The following is an 18,140-nucleotide window of genomic DNA, read 5'->3' on the forward strand; positions in this document are numbered from 1 at the left end:
TTCCATCCCCAGCCCATAGTGACACTACATTGTGCATAGCCCTACCACCTCTGCGGTGGAAAAATGGCTGCCATGGGCCTTGCTGAGTTGTTCAGTAGAAACAATGTCTCCCAATGGTTAAGCTACTCCCTGACAAAAGAAGTCTTCCTACAAGAGTGCCTAGTGACCTACATATAACTAGCATTCTCCCCTTTCTCTCTTCAGCTAGAGTTATACTCCCAAGGCCAAAGCAAGCCTCCTCTCCAATGTAGCAGACAAGGCTGGTTTCTTACCCAGAATGCCTGAATTAACAAAATGTACCAAGCTGAAATACTCAAGGAGATCATTCTGGATGGGGGTCCCGGAGATAAGCACCCGCCGGCTGGTGTTCAAGCTGTCCAGTGCCTGGTAAGTCTGATTCTCAGAGTTCTTAAGTCTGTGTCCCTGCAAGGAAATTAATTCTCACTTAGGCCTGGGCATGATCTGGCATCCCTAACGATAGCGAAGTCCTATGTAGACAGGGAAAGAGGAATCATAAACATTACAGGTCCTGGGCCTTGGGAACTGAGCAGGATACAGAAAGAGTGAGAATTTACCTGCCTCCTTAGGGAGAAAAGTCAGGCTCAAGAGACAGACCTTCAGTTTCCAGACCATCAGTGCTACATTCATAAAGCAAGGATTCCCTTGACTCCGTTACCTCCCCTCGTCTTCCCTGCCCCAACCTCCAGAGCCTTAGCAAGCTGCCTATCTTCTTCAGAGACATTCAGCCATGTTCTATTCTAGACCCCTGTTTTCAGGGAATCCTCCCCTCCTCATCAGCCCAACCAACCTCGAACCTACTGAGCCAGAGGCCTTCTGGATTGGTCTACAGGCCATGTCTAGGCTGTCAGAGCTAAAGGGACTTAGGCCAGGCTCCTCCTTCCCTCACCCTGCAGAATCCACAGCTCATATACCTGAAGAGCCTCTCTCTGCCTCCCTTTGCATCTGTACCCCAATCTCTATTCTCCGTCACTCACCCCTCATACACACCACTGTTACTTCTCTCTTTTTTAAGGCTTTTTCAAGAAAGTTGTAAAGAACCCTATTGTCTTTCCTCTTTCCCCAAGAACCACAAGAACCAAGATCAGGCCTGTGCCTCTTCTATCCAAAGTCCCCCATTTCAGCCCGTACCGGGCAAGGCATTCGAAACGCAACCACCCGTGAAAGAATGAACAAACAAGTCAGCATGCGCCACCCCCTCTGGTCAGCCTTGTACGATGCAATTAAACACAGACCCTCCACTGACCCTCCTGTCTCTAGAATCAAGTCCAAGTTCATTAGTTTAGCACTTCTCAATAAGGCCCTAGATAACTTCTCTGACAACTTTCAACAGCTTGTCTTAGTCCAAGAAGCTGTAACTCCTCCCCACTCCTAATGCTGGATTTCCTTAGGTCTCTTTGCCCATGCCATTCCTCTGCCCAGAATTCTCTCCCACAGGCAAATTCCTCAAATGTCACCTCCTATGCAAAGCCTTCCTCAAGGACCCCAGGCTGTTGGTCTCTCCCACTTCCATGCTCCTATGGCACCCTGTAACATAATAGCTGTTTACTGAATCCCTATAGTCTCTTCTATAATCCAGATAACAATCAGGTAAATGGGAATTGTAATACCTATTTTAGAGAAAATGAAGTTCAGAGAGGTGAACTGTTATCCCAAATCACACTGGTAGAAAGCAGAACTAGGATTTGAACTCAGGTCTTTGTGATTCCAAAGTCTGGGCAGTGCACTACCCTGCTGCTCATCTACTGCTATATATACTATAGTACTAATCATACTCTACTTAATCTCCTCAGCTAGACAAGAACTTCTTAAGGCAGAGACCATGTCAGACTTGCCTTTATATAACTTGGTGCATAGGACAGAGCCGCACACAGAGAACTACTCAGTAAATGTTTGTTGAATAAAATGAATTAATAACCACCGTTGCTATTAAAGAAGAATTAGACCTAGAATTTTAAACTTTAAAAATGACTGGATGTTGTATACCTAAAATACAATGTTATATGTCAATTACATCTCAATTTAAAAATATTTTTTGGGGCGCCTGGGTGGCTCAGTCGGTTAAGCGACTGCCTTCGGCTCAGGTCATGGTCTCAGGGTCCTGGGATCGAGTCCCGCATCGGGCTCCCAGCTCTGCAGATAGATTTTCAATAAAATCTGAAAAAAGATTTTATTTTTAAGCAATCTCTACACCCAGCATGGGGCTTGAACTCACAACCCTGAGATCAAGAGTAGCACACTCTTCTGACTGAACCAGCCAGGCACCCCAGAGTTTGGGTTTTAAATCTCTGGGTGGGGGCTCCTGGGCGTCTCTTTTGTTAAGCATCTGCCTTCAGGTCATGATCCCAGGGTCCTGGGATCGAGCCCCACATCGGACTCCCTGCTCAGCGGGAAGCCTGCTTCTCCCTCTCCCACTCCCCCTGCTTGTGTTCCCTCTCTCACTGTGTCTCTGTCAAATAAATAAAATCTTAAAAAAAAAAAAAAAATCTCTGGGTGATGGTGGGAGGAGGTGGGTCTGTAGCCCGGGTATTCCCATAGGGAGTTGGGATCAGCTTTCCCTTCCAGAGACCCACAGGGATATTGTGTTAGTTCATTTATTGGGTTATTTATTAAGTGCCTGATGTGTGTCAGGTCCTGGGGGTCCCATGATGTCTGCCCTCAGGGAGCTTCAGTTGAGAGGGACCCAATTGTTGACACCTATTTCCCTAGGGTCTTTCGGGTAATTTCCTCACAAGTTTCATTTCCCTCTTAGGCTCCAGAGTCTCAGCCTTCTTTGTTTCAGGGCTAGAGCTTGGAGCCTCTAGTTGTTTTTTATTTTTTTGTTTTGGATGTCTTAAAAAATATATATATTTTTTTTTTTTTAAGATTTTATTTATTTATTTGACAGAGAGAAACACAGTGAGAGAGGGAACACAAGCAGGGGGAGTAGGAGAGGGAGAAGCAGGCTTCCCGCGGAGCAGGGAGCCTGATGCGGGGCTCGATCCCAGGACCCTAGGATCATGACCTGAGCCGAAGGCAAGACGCTTAACGACTGAGCCACCCAGGCGCCCCTCTTTTTTTTTTTTTTTTTTAAAGTAGGCTCCATACCCAGTGCAAAGCCCAAGGCAGGGCCTAAACTCACGACCCTGAGATCAAGACCTGAGCTGAGATCAAGAGTCAGATACTCAACTGACTGAGCCACGTAGGCGCCCTAAAAATAAAATCTTTAAAAAAAATAAAAGCCAAACTCTGGCAATTCAGCAAATCAAACGTTTGGCCAGATGAAAAGTTGTCAGAGCTCTTATTAATAAGCTGCTGCTTAATTTCTGTTCTGGCAGGGTTCTCCACTTATCCTTTTTAAAAACAAAAAATGATACCACGATTAAATACCAGTTTTCTCTCTGAAACATGAGCCCTACGAGTAACATTCTTGTTTTTGATGCATTTCCCCAGCATGTTTCTTCTGATTTGCCATGTGTTCTAGATCTTATAAAAGAACATATACGGGTCTGGATAAGGCACACATTCTGCTACCCATGCCTAAGCCACGCTTCTTACACCAAGTTTTGTATTATACCTGAGGCAGTAAGGGATAAGAGCCAGCTCTTAAAAATCTCAGGCCTGGATTCAAGTCCCAGCTCACTAGGTCCTGGCAGGGGGCAACTGGGCAAGTCATCACACTTCTCCTAACCTCCAAAACTGAGATGATGACAACAATGTCAATCCCTCACCTATTCATATACTTTACAAAATACTTCCATACATCTTCTCTCTTGATCTGGACCACATCCCTCTCAGGTAGACCCTGTGCCACCCGCTCACTGCATGGAAGTGACAGTCTCCAAGCAGTCTCATCTGCACAGGCTGCTTACAAGTGGCAGAGCCAAGGCTGAGCCCAAGTCTTCTGACTTGCCCTAACTCGGATTACTGTAAGGACCAAAGATTTTGTACACAGAGTTATTATGCAGCACTTCTGTGTGCCAGAGAGAAGCATCAGCTAGGAGAAAGCATCGTGGATGCTGGGAGCATGAAAGCCTGGGGTAGCATCTTCCCTTTCTAGGGTCTGAACGGGACAAACTGACAAACTCCTCCTAGAGTAGGCTGACTGTCTTTCAGGACTGGCTTCCTTGTGTCTCTGACAATTGACAAATTGCTGACAAAAAAGGGCAGATGAGTAAAAAGGAGGGCCAGGATGCTGCAGTGTGGCAAGCAGCAGCCTACTCCCCTCTGCCCTGCAGAGTCAGGTCGCAAAACAGGACAGAATGAGAAAGAAAAGAAACACTACAGAGCAGAAGAAAATCTAGATGGGCCAGGGCCCTGAGCTTTATAGGATTATCACACATATAACCCACCTCAACCTGCTAAACCCTTTACTTTTACAAGAACAGCCCATCGAGCTGCCACAGGTTGGTACACAAGCCGGACAATGATGGACTCTTTATTAGGGACAAAAGCCCAACTGGGAAAGAGATCCTAACAGCAAGCATGGCATCCCAAAAGTAAGCCTTTCTTCCCTGTAACCTCCCCAAAAGTCCCTCAGGTACTGAGCTAACCTGTAGTTCCCAGAGCATAGTCAGGCTTGCCAATCAGTTGACAAACGGGGCCAAGTCTTTCAGCCATCTCTCCACTAAAGCCCCAGGGGTGTGCAAAGTGGCCTTCACTCTTCCCAAGAGATGCAAACAATGGTAGCAGCCTCAGCGTAGCCAAGCACCCTGAAAACCTGGAAAATTCTTTATACCAGGTAGTTCCCAGCCACCCTCATGCCTTTCTAGGTAGTAGCATCTCTACCACCATTCATGCATAGTGGTGGAAAAGGCTAGGAAGTAACTATTACCACATTTCCCTTTGTCCCAGAGAGTCAACACAGACTACTCTAAGGTGTATGGACTGTCCACACTGGGCTTTCCTACCTGTGTTTCCGTTCACATGCATCCCCCCAGCCTACAACAAAAAAAAACAGTCTTATGACAACTACCAGTCTTATGACATACCAGGCACTATGATAAGAGCTTTCCCGCATTCTCCTCATTTAATCCTCACAATTATCCCATGAAACAAATGAATTACCCCACTTTACTGACTCAGAAACAGAGGCTCGGGTGGTTAAGTGACTTGTCCAAGATCATTTCACTGGTAAGTAGAAGAGCCAGAATTTGAATAAAAGCCTGACTCCAGAACCTAGTCCCCTAAACACTGTACTATGTCTCTCCACCCATCCAAATCCCTCTCATCCTTCAAAGTCTTTCCTTGGTCTAAGAATACTGTCTAGAGGCACAAAACCAAACCTCACCCTCCTTGGAGTTCCAAGCACTGCTTAATCCCTATTGGCAGGTTGGTGTCAAAGGCTCTCCCTCTCACTTGCATCCTCTAAGGCAACAAGTTCTGTCCTTAATATTCCCCAAAGACTGGGGCGCCTGGGTGGCTCAGTCAGTTGAGCGTCTGCCTTTGGCTCAGGTCATGATCTCGGGGTCCTGAGATCGAGGCCGTGTCAGGTTCCCTATTGAGTGGGGAGTCTGCTTCTCTCCCCCCCCATCATCCCACTCATGCGCTCTCTCAAATGAATAAATAAAATCTAGAAAAAAAAAAAAAAATCCCCAGTGACTGACACAGGGCTTGGATGGCAGTTCTTAGTGAGGAGATTTCAACACTTTCCTCTACCAGGACTCTCAGACTGCTGCTGAAAGTCAAGTACCTCGTCACATATGACCAGTCCAACACTCCCTTTCTGGAGGACTCCAACATGAAGGCGGAATGTCTCATAGGAAATGATGAGGATGGGAGAAGGCACCCGGGCTCCACGCTGGTTCATGAATCCTTCTACAACAGAAAACACGTGAAGGGAACAAATCTTACAATATCTTAAAGAAAAAAGTTTGATAGTTCTTTAATTTAGCCTGGAAATAACTATTTCCACTATTTTGCATGGGAATTCTCTTCTACCCCCTCATTGCCCTCAGCCTGCTGGCCATCAGGGAGCATACACACAAGAAAGGAGCAAGTTATATGGAAGAGCACAGCCAACTCTGTTAAGGCTCCATACCCAGCTTTTGGTCTATCTCGTCCTTAGAGCCTCCGTCAATGGCCAGAGGTTGGATCCTCCCTCCAAGCCATTTCCCAACTTCATTGTACCAGTTCTTCACTAGGCTGGAGGGTGACACCACCACTGCCTTGTCAATTTCTGGTTTGCACTCTGGACTCTGGCGCAAAAGCGTCCACATCAACGTGATGCACTGCAGCGTCTTGCCCAGGCCCATCTCATCAGCCATGATGCAGCCATGGCTGCCAGGGATGCGCCGGCTGGTGACACACTCCCACAGGAACTTCACTCCCTGGTGAATAAAAGGCCACTTTGGTATCCACACTGCTGCTGCCCCAGGGATGGCAGTCTCCCAGCCCATACCTCTTTCCCCCCAACCCCCTTTACCTCTCTCTGATGAGGCCGCAAGACCTTACTGAGGATAGGATCAACAACCACATGGACAGGGAGTTTTTCCCTGAGGAAACACAGCAAAGAAAACATGGAGCTCAGATAAGTGCAAGGGTACACCCTCAGGAAGTCGTGTCCTGCTGATCCAGAGGCCGCAGAGGCAGCTGCCTGAGAGGGCCTTCGTGGCCTGCTAATCAAACCACAGCAACTTTTGCTCCAAGCGTTAGAAAGTGAGGAGAGGGTTCCTGATGTCATCAATCCCTCCTACTCCCCTGAGCAAGCTTGGAAGGAAGGGTGAGGAACCTCCAACAACTGGACATGCCCACAAGCTTCCCCACGCACTCTCCTTCCCCACCTACCCACTCTCTGGATGGTGATGCAGTCGTCATGACAGCACTCTGAAAACATGCCAGTCCCAAGGAAAAATCACACCACAATGCCCTCTGCCCTTCCAGGTATGTGCACTTAACAGAAGACCAGACCTGCTCAAGAAATACCAATGTACATACTTGTCAAGCTTCAGCTGGTCATGGGCGCTCAGCAGGGGAGGCTCGTACAAAACCAAGGCACCTTCTTCCAAGGGGTCATGGAGGGCCCGGCGGACCCCAGCCCTTTTGAGGCCCAAGGCCCGAGAGCCCAGAGGACCTAGAAACCAACAATCTGTCACCTGAGCCTCTATTTTGAAGAGATCAGCAGGACCAGCTCAAATGCCTATCCTTCACATAACTTTTCCTAAGCTTGCATATGACCTTCTCTCTCCCAGAACCTCCCAAAACCCAGCTGCGCACCTCTATCTGACCATTACCCAGTCTGCCTCAGATCAGAGTTCTTCCCATTTTACTTCTCCCATTTAACTATAAACTTCTGGAGGGCTGGGTCTTATTCATCTCAAGTCAAGCCTAGGAAGGTCTAGAACGCAAAGGGGCCCTTCAAGATGGAGAGCTCTTGAGAGTTGGCCTCCTCCCTCCCCAGCCCCAGTTTTAGCACAACGCTATGTCCTACATAGAACCCAGGTTTCATTCAATCTGAGTGAATTTAGTAGCGTTTCTGAGGTTGACTATCTGAGGCCTTCAGCCACCCAGGCCCACCAAGAACTTCCCAAGCACTGGCATACCCCCACCCCCAAGAAGATGAGGGGCAGTTAGTCATGGCAGGCCTTCCTGACGCTATCAAACACAGCCTACATGCAGGCCTCTAGAGTGTTGCCCCACACACCGTCACCACTAGCCTGGCATCTTCAATTCCAAGGTAAGCATGTATTTACAAAAGCAGAGGTTTTAAATTATCCAGATACATTCACACATGATTGATTCAAAAAATAGGAAAGTCTCCATTTTTTTACCTTGATAATTTGGAATGGGGATTTTAAAAGGCTTTGACAAAATGCTTCGAATAAAGGATTCCTAAAAAGAAAAAGAAGAAACAGGGATTCAGGACTGATTAAAGATGTTATGGGATAATATTTCTACAAATGCAGTCTAAAATGCCTATTTAGGGGCACCTGGGTGGCTTAGTCAGTTGATCACCTGACTCATATTCAGTCGGGTCATGATCTGAGGGTTGTGGATTGAGCCCCACATCAGGTTCTGTGTTCAGTGGAGAATCTGCTTGAGATTCTCTCCCTCCCTCTCCCTCTGCCCCTCCCCAACTTGCACACGCTTTCTTGCTCTCTAAAATAAATAAAATCTTTTTTTTTAAAGATTTTATTTATTTATTTGAGAGAAAGTGAGTGAGCACAGCAGGGGGAGTGGCAGAGGGAGAGGGAGAAGCAGGGAGCCCGATGCGAGGCTCGATCCCAGGACCCTGAGATCATGACCCGAGCCGAAGGCAGAAGCTTAACCGAATGAGCCACCCAGGCACCCCTAAAATAAATAAATCTTTTTAAAAAAATTTAAAATAACAACATGCCTATTTAAAGATAATACATTCAGGGGCACCAAGAGGCCTGCTTCTCCCTCTCCCACTCCCCCTGCTGTGTTCCCTCTCTCACTCTGCCAATTAAATAAATTTTAAAAACCTTTAAAAAAATAAAAAAATAAAGATAGTACATTCAGAGCATTATATTTTGATTACATCTCACTCAGATGCATCCAGAACATAAGAAGTGCTCCATATTAGGTTATTAGGTTTTATACAACAGCTTTCATCTTTGAGGCTTTACAAAGATTCTACAAATACCCAGGGACAGCAAAGTGCCACTGGCAAGTGCCCAGCCTCAGCTGTCAGCCACAAGGCTTAAACCCATTCATTCATGAAAGGCCATGCCAGCAAGAACAACTATTCCCTAGGGGACAGCACCTTTTAAGAAGAAAGCACCACAAACTTACCCAACCTCAGTACTAACAGAGAACTCCAATATTTGGATTCAAACACTCTCCTCCAGGACTACATCTTCCCAAACATACCTCACATTTCTTTTGTCATATCAATTCTGCCTACTACATCTAATTTCCCACATTGGCCTCCTTGGGAACTCACCAGACCTTCAAAAAGTAGTGGTAGTAGCAGTAATAGGAACAGTAGTATTAGTAGATAATATTAACAACAACAGCAAAAATGACAACAGTAATGGTGACTAACAGTGTATAGCAGATGTGGTGCTAAGCACTCAAGATGCCCGCACTCAGACTGCCATTGAATCCTCACTACCAGCACTAGGACGTCCACGTACTATCACTGATATCTCCATTCTACAGATAGGCATACTGAGACAGAGTGGTTAAGTCACTTTCCCAAGTCACAGGGCCATGACAGGTGCAGGACTTTCCTCATTCCAAGACCCTGACTTGTAACCAGTGGGCGGTATGGCCTCCTAATCCAACTGTTTGACTACAGCCATATGAATCAGCCCAGAGTCAGCAGCTTCTTGCCACGGGAAGGTGTGAGAGGGAACAACATGAGAAAGAGGACATGAGAGGGCAAACAAATCACAAAAAAAAAAGCAGGGGGGACAAGGGTGACAAGAAGCAAACATACATAGGTCCTAGAGAAGGGTGGCCTTGGTGCCTCCACGTCAGAGGCTACAGGAAGCCTCTGTGTCAGCACCTCAGCCTGGAACCAGCACTGGGTAATGGGGCTGGGGCAGAAGAGCATGCAGGGGAGTCCACAGCGCCAGCCCCTGAGCTAACTCTGACAAGCCCATCAAAGTTCTGGTCTTCTGGTCTACATATCCCTGAGATCTCTAGGGAATTATGATGGCCTGTGAACCTCAATAAAACAAGAGCTGAAACCCAAGAAAGCAAGGAGAAAACAAGAACAGAAACCCTAAAGGTAGTTTTAATGGGAATACATTAGTGGAAAAAGAAATAATGAAAAGTATTCCCCTCAAGCAAAAAGGTAGTTTAATAGGGAAAAAAGCAAACCTGTCTTGCCCTGAAATTTTTACTTTTATTCTGACCCATTTCTATAAAGATTATAAATTTCTAGAAACTCAGTGTACTTTAAATAGGAAAATATAATGAATATATTTCACAATCTCCTGGAAGATACAAAAAGAATATGGAGAACTGAACTTCATCACACTAAGTAACATGATGGGGGGGTTCAGAGAAAGGCCCAAATTATTTGCATATTTCTTTGCAGCTGAATAAAATCTTGTACTATTTTTAATTACCATGATTATTATAATTAAGAATAGCAATGATAATGAAAAAGTCGTATATGAACAATGCTAACACAAAGCCACCCTTAAGTCAAAAGAGGAGAAAAGGATGGGGTGCTTGGGTGGCTGCTGGTTGAGCATCTGACTCTTGATTTCAACTCAGGTCGTGATCTCAGGGTCTTGGGGTCAAGCCCCCAGCATCATATTGGGCTCCACACTCAGCAGGAAGTCTGCTTCTCTCCCTCTCCCTTTGCCCCTCCCCCAGCTCTCCAATGGATGCTCTCCCTCTCATAATAAATAAAATAAATAAATAAATAAGAGGGAAAGGAAGGAGATAGATTCTAATTTCCTTTTTTTTTTTTTTTTAAAGATTATTTATTTATTTATTTGAGAGAGAGAGAATGAGAGTACATGGGGGGGGGGTCAGAGGGAGAAGCAGACTCCCTGCTGAGCAGGGAGCCCGTGCGGGACTCGATCCAGGAACTCCAGGATCATGACCTGAGCCGAAGGCAGTTGCTTAACCAACTGAGCCACCCAGGCGCCCTCTCTTTTTTTTTTTTTTTTAAGATTTTACTTATTTATTTGACAGAGAGAGACAGCAAGAGCAGGAACACAAGCAGGGGGAGAGGGAGAAGCAGGCCTCCCGCCGAGCAGGGAGCCCGATGCAGGGCTCGACCCAGGACCCCGGGATCATGACCTGAGCTGAAGGCAGACGCCTAATGACTGAGCCACCCAGATGCCCCTCTAATTTCCTTTCTAATTTGGCTTCAATTCTAAACCTGAAATATTAACTTTTTTTTAAAGTAATCTCTATACCCAACATGGGGCTTGAACCTATAACCCTGAGATCAAGATTCTTAGGCTCCACTGACTGAGCCAGCCAGGTGCCCCCAAAAAACTGAAATATTATTTTCAAAATTGGCAATACAGAAGGCTAGATTTGAGGCTCTGAGTAGCCAAGAATTTATGCTCCAGATTTAAAATGCAAGACTTTGAACTGCAAGCTTGTGCAACTAGTGTGGAAGAATGTGAGCATCTCCGGCCAAAAACATGAGGGCACAGCCTACAAGACTTGCAATGACCAGCCTCCGGGAACCTGGTCTGATAAGACCGGCAGAGGCAGGGGAGAGAGCATGCTCTTAATTTAGTTACTGCAAATTCATATCATCCCTTCCTTCTGATAGAAGAGGGAGAGCAGGGGCACCTGCGTGGCTCAGTTGTTAAGCGTCTGCCTTAGGCTCAGGTCATGATCCTGGGGTCCTGGGAACAAGCCCCGCGTTGGGCTCCCTGCTCTGCGGGAAGTCTGCTTCTCCTTCTCCCACTCCTCTTGCTTGTGTTCCCTCTCTTGCTGTGTCTCTCTCTGTCAAATAAATAAAATCTTAAAAAAAAAAGTTAAAAAAAAAAAGAAGAGGGAGAGCATCCCTCCTTCCCACCAAGGTCATAGCTTCCCTCTTCCAGAGATTCATTCTATCAGTTCTGCCTGATCTCTCCTATATCTCAACCTCTTCCTCTCTACTAGCTCTCTCTCACCAGCATTTAAAACATGCTTAACTCTCTCCTATTTTAAAAACAAAAATTCCTTTGGGGAGCCTGGGTGGCTCAGTCAGTTAGGCGTCTGACTCCTGATTTCAGTTAGGATCATGATCTCAGGGTCCTGGGATCAAGCTCCAGAGGGATGGGGGGGGGGGGGTTGGTGGGATGGGTGGGCCTATGCTCAGTGAGGACTCTGCTTGAGATTCTCCCTCTCCGCCCCCACCCCATGCACACTTGCTCTCTAAAATAAATGTTAAAAAACAAAAATTCCTTTGACCTCTTATCTCCACCCCTTCAAACTTCTAGAAAGATGTCTGTCTCCCCTTTCTAATCTTCCACTTCTCCTAACTTCTGCCCCTTCCACTCCTCTGGAATGACTCTGGCCAAGACCACCAATGGCCTACATAACCCTAATTCCAGTGGACATATTTCTATCCTTATCTGGCTAGACAAAGCTGGCCACTCTTGCTTCCCAAATATTCTCTGCCTTTGACTGCCATGACACCACTTTCCTACTCTTCCACCTCTTTAGGACCACATGCTCAGTCCCTGAGTTCTTCTTTCTCTGCTTAACTCCCTTAAAGGTAAGTGTTCTTCGGGGCTCAGGGTTGCACCTCAGCTCCCCTGACTGCACTGACACTCCAATACACTTTGGAGGGGTCAAATATCATCTCTATGCTATGGACCCCAAATCTATTTCCAGTCTCTACTTCCCTCCTAGGCTCCACACTTACCCATATTTGCAACCATCCCCAAACCTAGATATCCTATCCTACAGAACTTCAAACTCATCACATTTAAGGCTAAGTGCTCTCATCTCCAAGGCTGCACTATATGATTTTTGTGGGCCTGAGGCACTTTTGCCTTTAGGGTCCCCTCTATCTAGAACACTGCCCATTCTCTTCACCTGGCTGACTCCTCCTATCCTTGAGGACTCGACCTAATCAGCACATCCCTCAGATTCAGGTCTTTCACCAACCTCCAGACTGTCAGACCCCCTGTTGTATAATCCCACTGCACTTGCACTTATGTCATATACTTACATAGGACAACTTGAATGAATCCTAAATGAAGAGTCCCACAGAACTACACACCTTTTTTTTTTTAAGATTTATTTGAGAGAAAGAGCATGCGCGCAGGGGGAGGGGCAGAGGGAGAAAGTGAATCTCAAGGAGACTCTTCGCTGAGCCCAGAGACTGATCGCACCACCCTGAGATCATGACCTGAGCCGAAACCAAGAGTCAGACACTTAACCGACTGAGCCACCCAGGTGCCCCATACACACCATTTTTTTTTTTTTTTTAAAGATTTTATTTATTTATTTGACAGAGAGAGGTACAGCGAGAGAGGGAACACAAGCAGGGGGAGTGGGAGAGGGAGAAGCAGGCTTCCCGCTGAGCAGGGAGCCCGATGCGGGGCTGTCGATCCCAGGACCCTGAGACCATGACCTGAGCCGAAGGCAGGTGCTTAATGACTGAGCCACCCAGGCGCCCCATACACACCATTTTTTAATACGGCTTAGTAAACAATTAAACAATGTATTACTTAATGAATTATATATAGTTCAACTATCACAAAAGCAAGAGATGATGAAGATAATTCAGGTCAGTGGTTACCTGTCAGGATGGGAAAAGGGATTATGACTTTGGTGATGTTCTAGCGCAGAATGGTGGGTTCACGGGTGTTTATTCTGTGTTTTCTATTTCACATCTTATATACATATTCCTTTGTATTTATCAAGTATTATGTAAAAATGTTTTAAAATGTTTGCTGAGGGGCGCCTGGGTGGCTCAGTGGGTTTAGCGTCTGCCTTCGGCTCAGGTCATGATCCCGGGGTCCTGGGATTGAGCCCCACATCGGGATCCCTGCTCGTCGGGGAGCCTGCTTCTCCCTCTGCCTTTGCCTGCCGCTCCCCCCGCCTATGTGTGCACAAGCGCGCACTCTCTCTTTAAATAAAATCTTAAATAAAATTACCTTAAAAAATAAAAAATATTTGCTGAATGCACAAATAACTAATATCCATTACATATTCCTATCACTTTATTCCCATTTTTCCTTCAAAATGTCCCTGTAAAGTACAAACAGACTCCTGCATCTCCCCCCCACCACTTGACACCAGATGTGTGGCGCTTCCACACACAAGCAATTATTCAGCACCGCCTGCGTGTTCTACAATTTAACTCAATCCTGACACTATCTACCTGTAGAGAGTATCAGATCCCACAGGTTAGGGCTCCGTCCCACAGGACTGCCTCTCCCCACCACCCCAATCCCAAATCCAGGTTGCTCCCGGTGCTTCGGACCAATAGGCTATAAATCGGAGGGTCCAACACCCTCCTGGGATTCAATTACTTTTCTAGAGCAGCTCGCAGAACGCAGGAAAAGTTTACTTACTAGATTTACCATTTATCACAAAGGCTACTAAAGGATAAGCAGAGCCAGATGAAGAAATACATACAGCGAGGTCTGGAAGAGTCCTGAGCACAGCAGTTTGGGATATGCCACTTCCAGGCACGCGGATAAATTCTTGTTCAACTCAAAAGCTCTCCAAACTCTGACCTTTTGGGGTTTTATGGAGGCTTCATTACATAGGCATGATTGATTAAAACACTAGCCACTGGTAGGTTGGTGCCCCTGGCAACTAGCCACCAAGGTTAGTTGCTTTACAAATGAATCTCATTAACATAAACTCAGGTGTGGTTAAAAAGTTTTTAATGAATAGTAAAAGACACCTTTACTGCTTTATCACTTAAATTCCAAAGGTGCAGCACCTGGGGGCCAGTACCTCGGGGGCGGTCTGCCTTCGGCTCAGGTCATGATCCAGATTTAAAAAAGAACTGCAAGTTTGTGCAACCAGTATGGGAGAATGTGAGCATCCCTGGCCTAAAACGTGAGAACACAGCCTATAAGACTTGCAATGACCAGCCTCCGGGAATCTAGTCTGGTAAGATTGGCAGAGGCAGGGGAGAGAGCATGCTCTCACTTTATTTAGTTACTGCAAATTAGACCATCCCTTCCTTCTGATAGAAGAGGGAGACATCCCTCCTCCCCACCAAGGTCAAAGCTTCCCTCTTCCAGAGATTCACTCTTATCAGTAAAATCTTAAGGGTGCCTGGGTGGCTCAGTTGGCTAAGAGTCTGCTTTCAGCTCATGCATCGGGCTCCCTGCTCAGCGGGGAGTCTGCTTCTCCCTCTGACCCTACCCCCCAGCTCAGTACACACGTGCTCTCCCACAGGTAAATAAATAAAATTTAAAAAAAAAAAAAGAAAGGGGCCTGGGTGGCTCAGTCGTTAAGCATCTGCCTTCGGCTCAGGTCATGATCCCAGGGTCCTGGGATCGAGCCCCGCATTGGGCTCCCTGCTCAGCGGGAAGCCTGCTTCTCCCTCTCCCTCTCCCACTCCCCCTGCTTGTGTTTCCTCTCTCACTGTGTCTCTCTCTGTCAAATAAATAAAATCTTAAAAAAAAAAAAAAAGAAATTCCAAAAGTTTTTGGAGCTCAGTGCCAGAGCTCAATACCAATGTCCTCAGAAAGTTTGGTGGAAAAAGCTTTGGTGAAGCTAAGCAGATCTGACTACTCTGTAATTTTGGGCAAACTACTTAACCCCTCGGAGACTCAGCTTCCACATCTTAAAAAATGAGTTACATGAGATAATGCACAGAACCTGCCGTAGTAAAGATTATGTTGGATTTTACTAGCGGAAACACGTGGAAGCTGTAGGACTCTGATACCTCTTAAAGCCATATGCTAAGTGAGAGACTGAGCTGGCATGAGGATCCTGGTTCCAACACCCTGCCATGGCCATTCCTTTTCTATACCCTCATGTCCTCAGGAATCTGAGCCACCTGAGATCTGGAGCCCAGATAACCATAAACAGGGACTCCAAGTCAGGCACACATCTTGAAGGAAAGAGGCCAGGCCCCTGAGGCTGTAGGTAGACCCAAAGCCTCCACCAAAGTCTGTCTGCTGGCTCCTCTGTAGAGCACTGAGGAAGTCTTCAGGGGTAGAAGCCTCCCTAGACAAAACAAGAAAGGTGCCTCCATAGGGCACACGCATTCACCAACAGGTTGCAGTTCTGACTTACATGTTGACTACTATCCAGACAGGGTGGCCGATTGGTTAGTTGAATCAAAGTTTTCCGAAAGGGAGACAGGAAACACTCCTGGCTCTGAGTCCCACTGCTGGATTTCCGTTTCTTGGGAGTCTAGAAGAGTATTGGGGAAGGTAAGTCAAGTCTGGAAGACCACAGAGCTCACCACAATGGTAACTCACATTTAAAACGTTATTAAATGCCGGGCACTGTGCTAAACTCTTCACATATATTATCATGTATCATCATCACAGCAAGCCTATGATAAATGTTTATTATTATACTCACTTAGCAGGTGAGAAAACTGGAAGTTAATGAGGTTACAGAACTTGTCTAATCGGAAGATGGGCACTGGATGAGGTGAATAAAGCGAGCCAGTCAGCCCACACCATGGCAGTGAGGTCGCTAGCACTGAAAGGGTTTTCAGGAGCAAAGAGCACCATTTATGACCCAGCTGCACCAAGTGCTGCCCCAAGTTCAAGTCTGTGACCCATGTAAGTAGCAAGAGGCAGCCTTGTCCCTCTCAGGCAGAGGAGCCCCCTGCACACCAGCAGTGGTGCAACTTCAGGGCAAGACCCCACGGAACCTTTGAAGGTTTTTGAAGCTTCAGTGATCCTACAAGAAACACCTGAAACAAACACCAGCCCCTTCACCCCTCACATACAGGCCCTGCCCAAAACTGCCTTCTTGACCTTCCTTAGCTAATCCCTTTCTCCAAAGTTCCAGTGGCCAAGCCCTTACTTCGTGAACTGCTCTTTCTCTCTGAAGTATATGCTGTATTATCCTATTGATTTTTGTATACATAGGTCCTACCCGGTCAGCCCCAGAAAGCCTCAACAGCGGAAACAGAGCACAGGACCAATCCAAAGTCAAACATACTGCACTTGAGTATTAGCAGGGACTAGATGGGCACCACTCCTCTAATCTAGGCCCAAGTGAGCTCAGAACAGGCCCTATATACTCTACTGTTTTGTGATATTGGGTAGGGGATAAAGAGCAAAAGAGCAGGCAACTAGTTGCTATTGGGGAGCCATTTTATTTTTCCCAAGGGAGCCAAAAGGCCCAACCCAATCTGCTCTTTTGCTTTGGAATATCCCTCTCTACCAGAAAAATTGAGGCTATATTAAGTTCTAGTAAGCACCTTGAGGACCAAGATTTTTTTTATCTTGTTCAATGCCTGACACTTGGTAAGCACTAAGTAAAAGTTTACTGAAAGAGTTTCTGGAGGTGACCAGGTTCATCCATGTAACCCCAGAAACCAAGTCCAGGACTCCTTTCTGCCCAAACAGCCCTGCATCCTACCTGTCCCACCCCCTGGAGGGCAGGGTACTCACCACTGTCCCAGGCTGCCAGTCTTCATCATCACCAGATCTGCCTTCCGGTTTTCTCTTGGCCAGCTGGCTAGGAGCTAAGCTCTTCCTCTGTAAGGGGAATATGGAAACTGAGCACTTCCAGAGATCCCGCAGCCTAAACCCATTAGACGGAGACACAAGGCTACCCACAGTCTCCCTTAGGGCCATACTTACCATCCTGGGCTCAGAAGCATAAAACGTCAAGTACCCATCAGCCAAAGATGAAAGGCAGCCAGCAGCTGAGAGTGCAGAACCACGGCCGGCCGGTTAAAGCGAGCTGCTGTATTACTGAAAGCATGGGCTAATTAAAGAGGGAGCATGGATGGAGGGAATCCAGCTAGGGGCTGGAGTTTGGGTCCAAACTGTGAGAGTGTCGGTCGTCAATTAATCTAGGCGGAAGAGCAGGCCAAAGAGGATGTATCCAAGCAAAGGTGAGTAAAGGTCTGGGATGGGGGAGGGGGCGGGGGAGAGGAAGATGGAGTACCAGACTGGCAGAGAGAAGTCGGGCAAATGGTCCCAGGTGGACGTGATGGCGGGGGTAGTTGCAGGAGATAAAAAGAAATCACAGGCCAGGGGACAGGGGCCGGGGTGAAAATCCGAGGCGGAGGGAGGGCGAGGCGCCGAGTCCGAAGGGGTTTTTCCCAGGTCTGGAGCCCGGAAGCCAGGCCCGGACTGGGGGAGGTCGAGCAGGGGTCCAGGCCGGACAAGTAAAAGACCCGGGCTTGGGAAGGGAATACCAGGAAGAGCTGGAAAGAACAGCAAAAGTGAATCCGGACCGTAGCACTCCCGCTTCAACCTTCCTCTTCCCAAAACGCGCGTTAACAGCCGCCAGGAGTCCCCGGACCCGCCAGGCCCAGTGAATCGAACCTCCCGCGGTGCTGCCGCCGCACCACCTATTGGCTGCGTTCGATGCGTTCGGCGCTCGCGACCCCAGGAAGGGGGCGGGCCTTGTGCTGCAGTCACCGCGGGGCGCGGGCGCTGGAGCTGAGGCTAAACGGACCTGCTAGGAGGTGGGACTTAGGGGGATGGGCGGGGCCAACAGTGACAGGAGCGGTTGGGCGACGTGGGCGGAGCAGGCTACTGAAGTGACGTTTGCATCAGACTGGGGTGTGGAGGAGTAGTCGCCAGTCTGCGTGTCAAGAA

General features: G+C 47.3%; 1 protein-coding gene across 2 annotated transcripts in view; it reads right to left on the minus strand.

Moving 5' to 3' along the window:
* Positions 1–17,918, minus strand: part of RAD54L (RAD54 like) — a 28,085-nt gene extending 10,167 nt beyond the window's left edge. The window contains exons 1-9 of one of the 2 annotated variants that reach the window (XM_045897773.3): positions 17,172–17,918; positions 16,980–17,066; positions 15,640–15,759; positions 7,767–7,827; positions 6,934–7,069; positions 6,422–6,491; positions 6,038–6,326; positions 5,690–5,814; positions 273–423 (exon numbers count right to left, since the gene is read on the minus strand). In XM_045897773.3, coding sequence (XP_045753729.1) covers positions 273–423; positions 5,690–5,814; positions 6,038–6,326; positions 6,422–6,491; positions 6,934–7,069; positions 7,767–7,827; positions 15,640–15,759; positions 16,980–17,066; positions 17,172–17,174 — 1,042 coding nt within the window. In that variant the 5' untranslated portion in view covers positions 17,175–17,918. Of the gene's footprint in view, positions 1–272; positions 424–5,689; positions 5,815–6,037; positions 6,327–6,421; positions 6,492–6,933; positions 7,070–7,766; positions 7,828–15,639; positions 15,760–16,979; positions 17,067–17,171 lie in introns of those variants that run through there. The other variant, XM_064589208.1, reaches the window with a different exon arrangement.
* Between the last annotated feature and the right edge of the window lie 222 nt (positions 17,919–18,140).

The sequence above is a fragment of the Mirounga angustirostris genome, unplaced genomic scaffold (genome assembly GCF_029215605.1).
Source record: "Mirounga angustirostris isolate CCGP_5_RB_7025 unplaced genomic scaffold, mMirAng1.0.hap1 SCAF_4, whole genome shotgun sequence".
NCBI lineage: Eukaryota > Metazoa > Chordata > Mammalia > Carnivora > Phocidae > Mirounga > Mirounga angustirostris.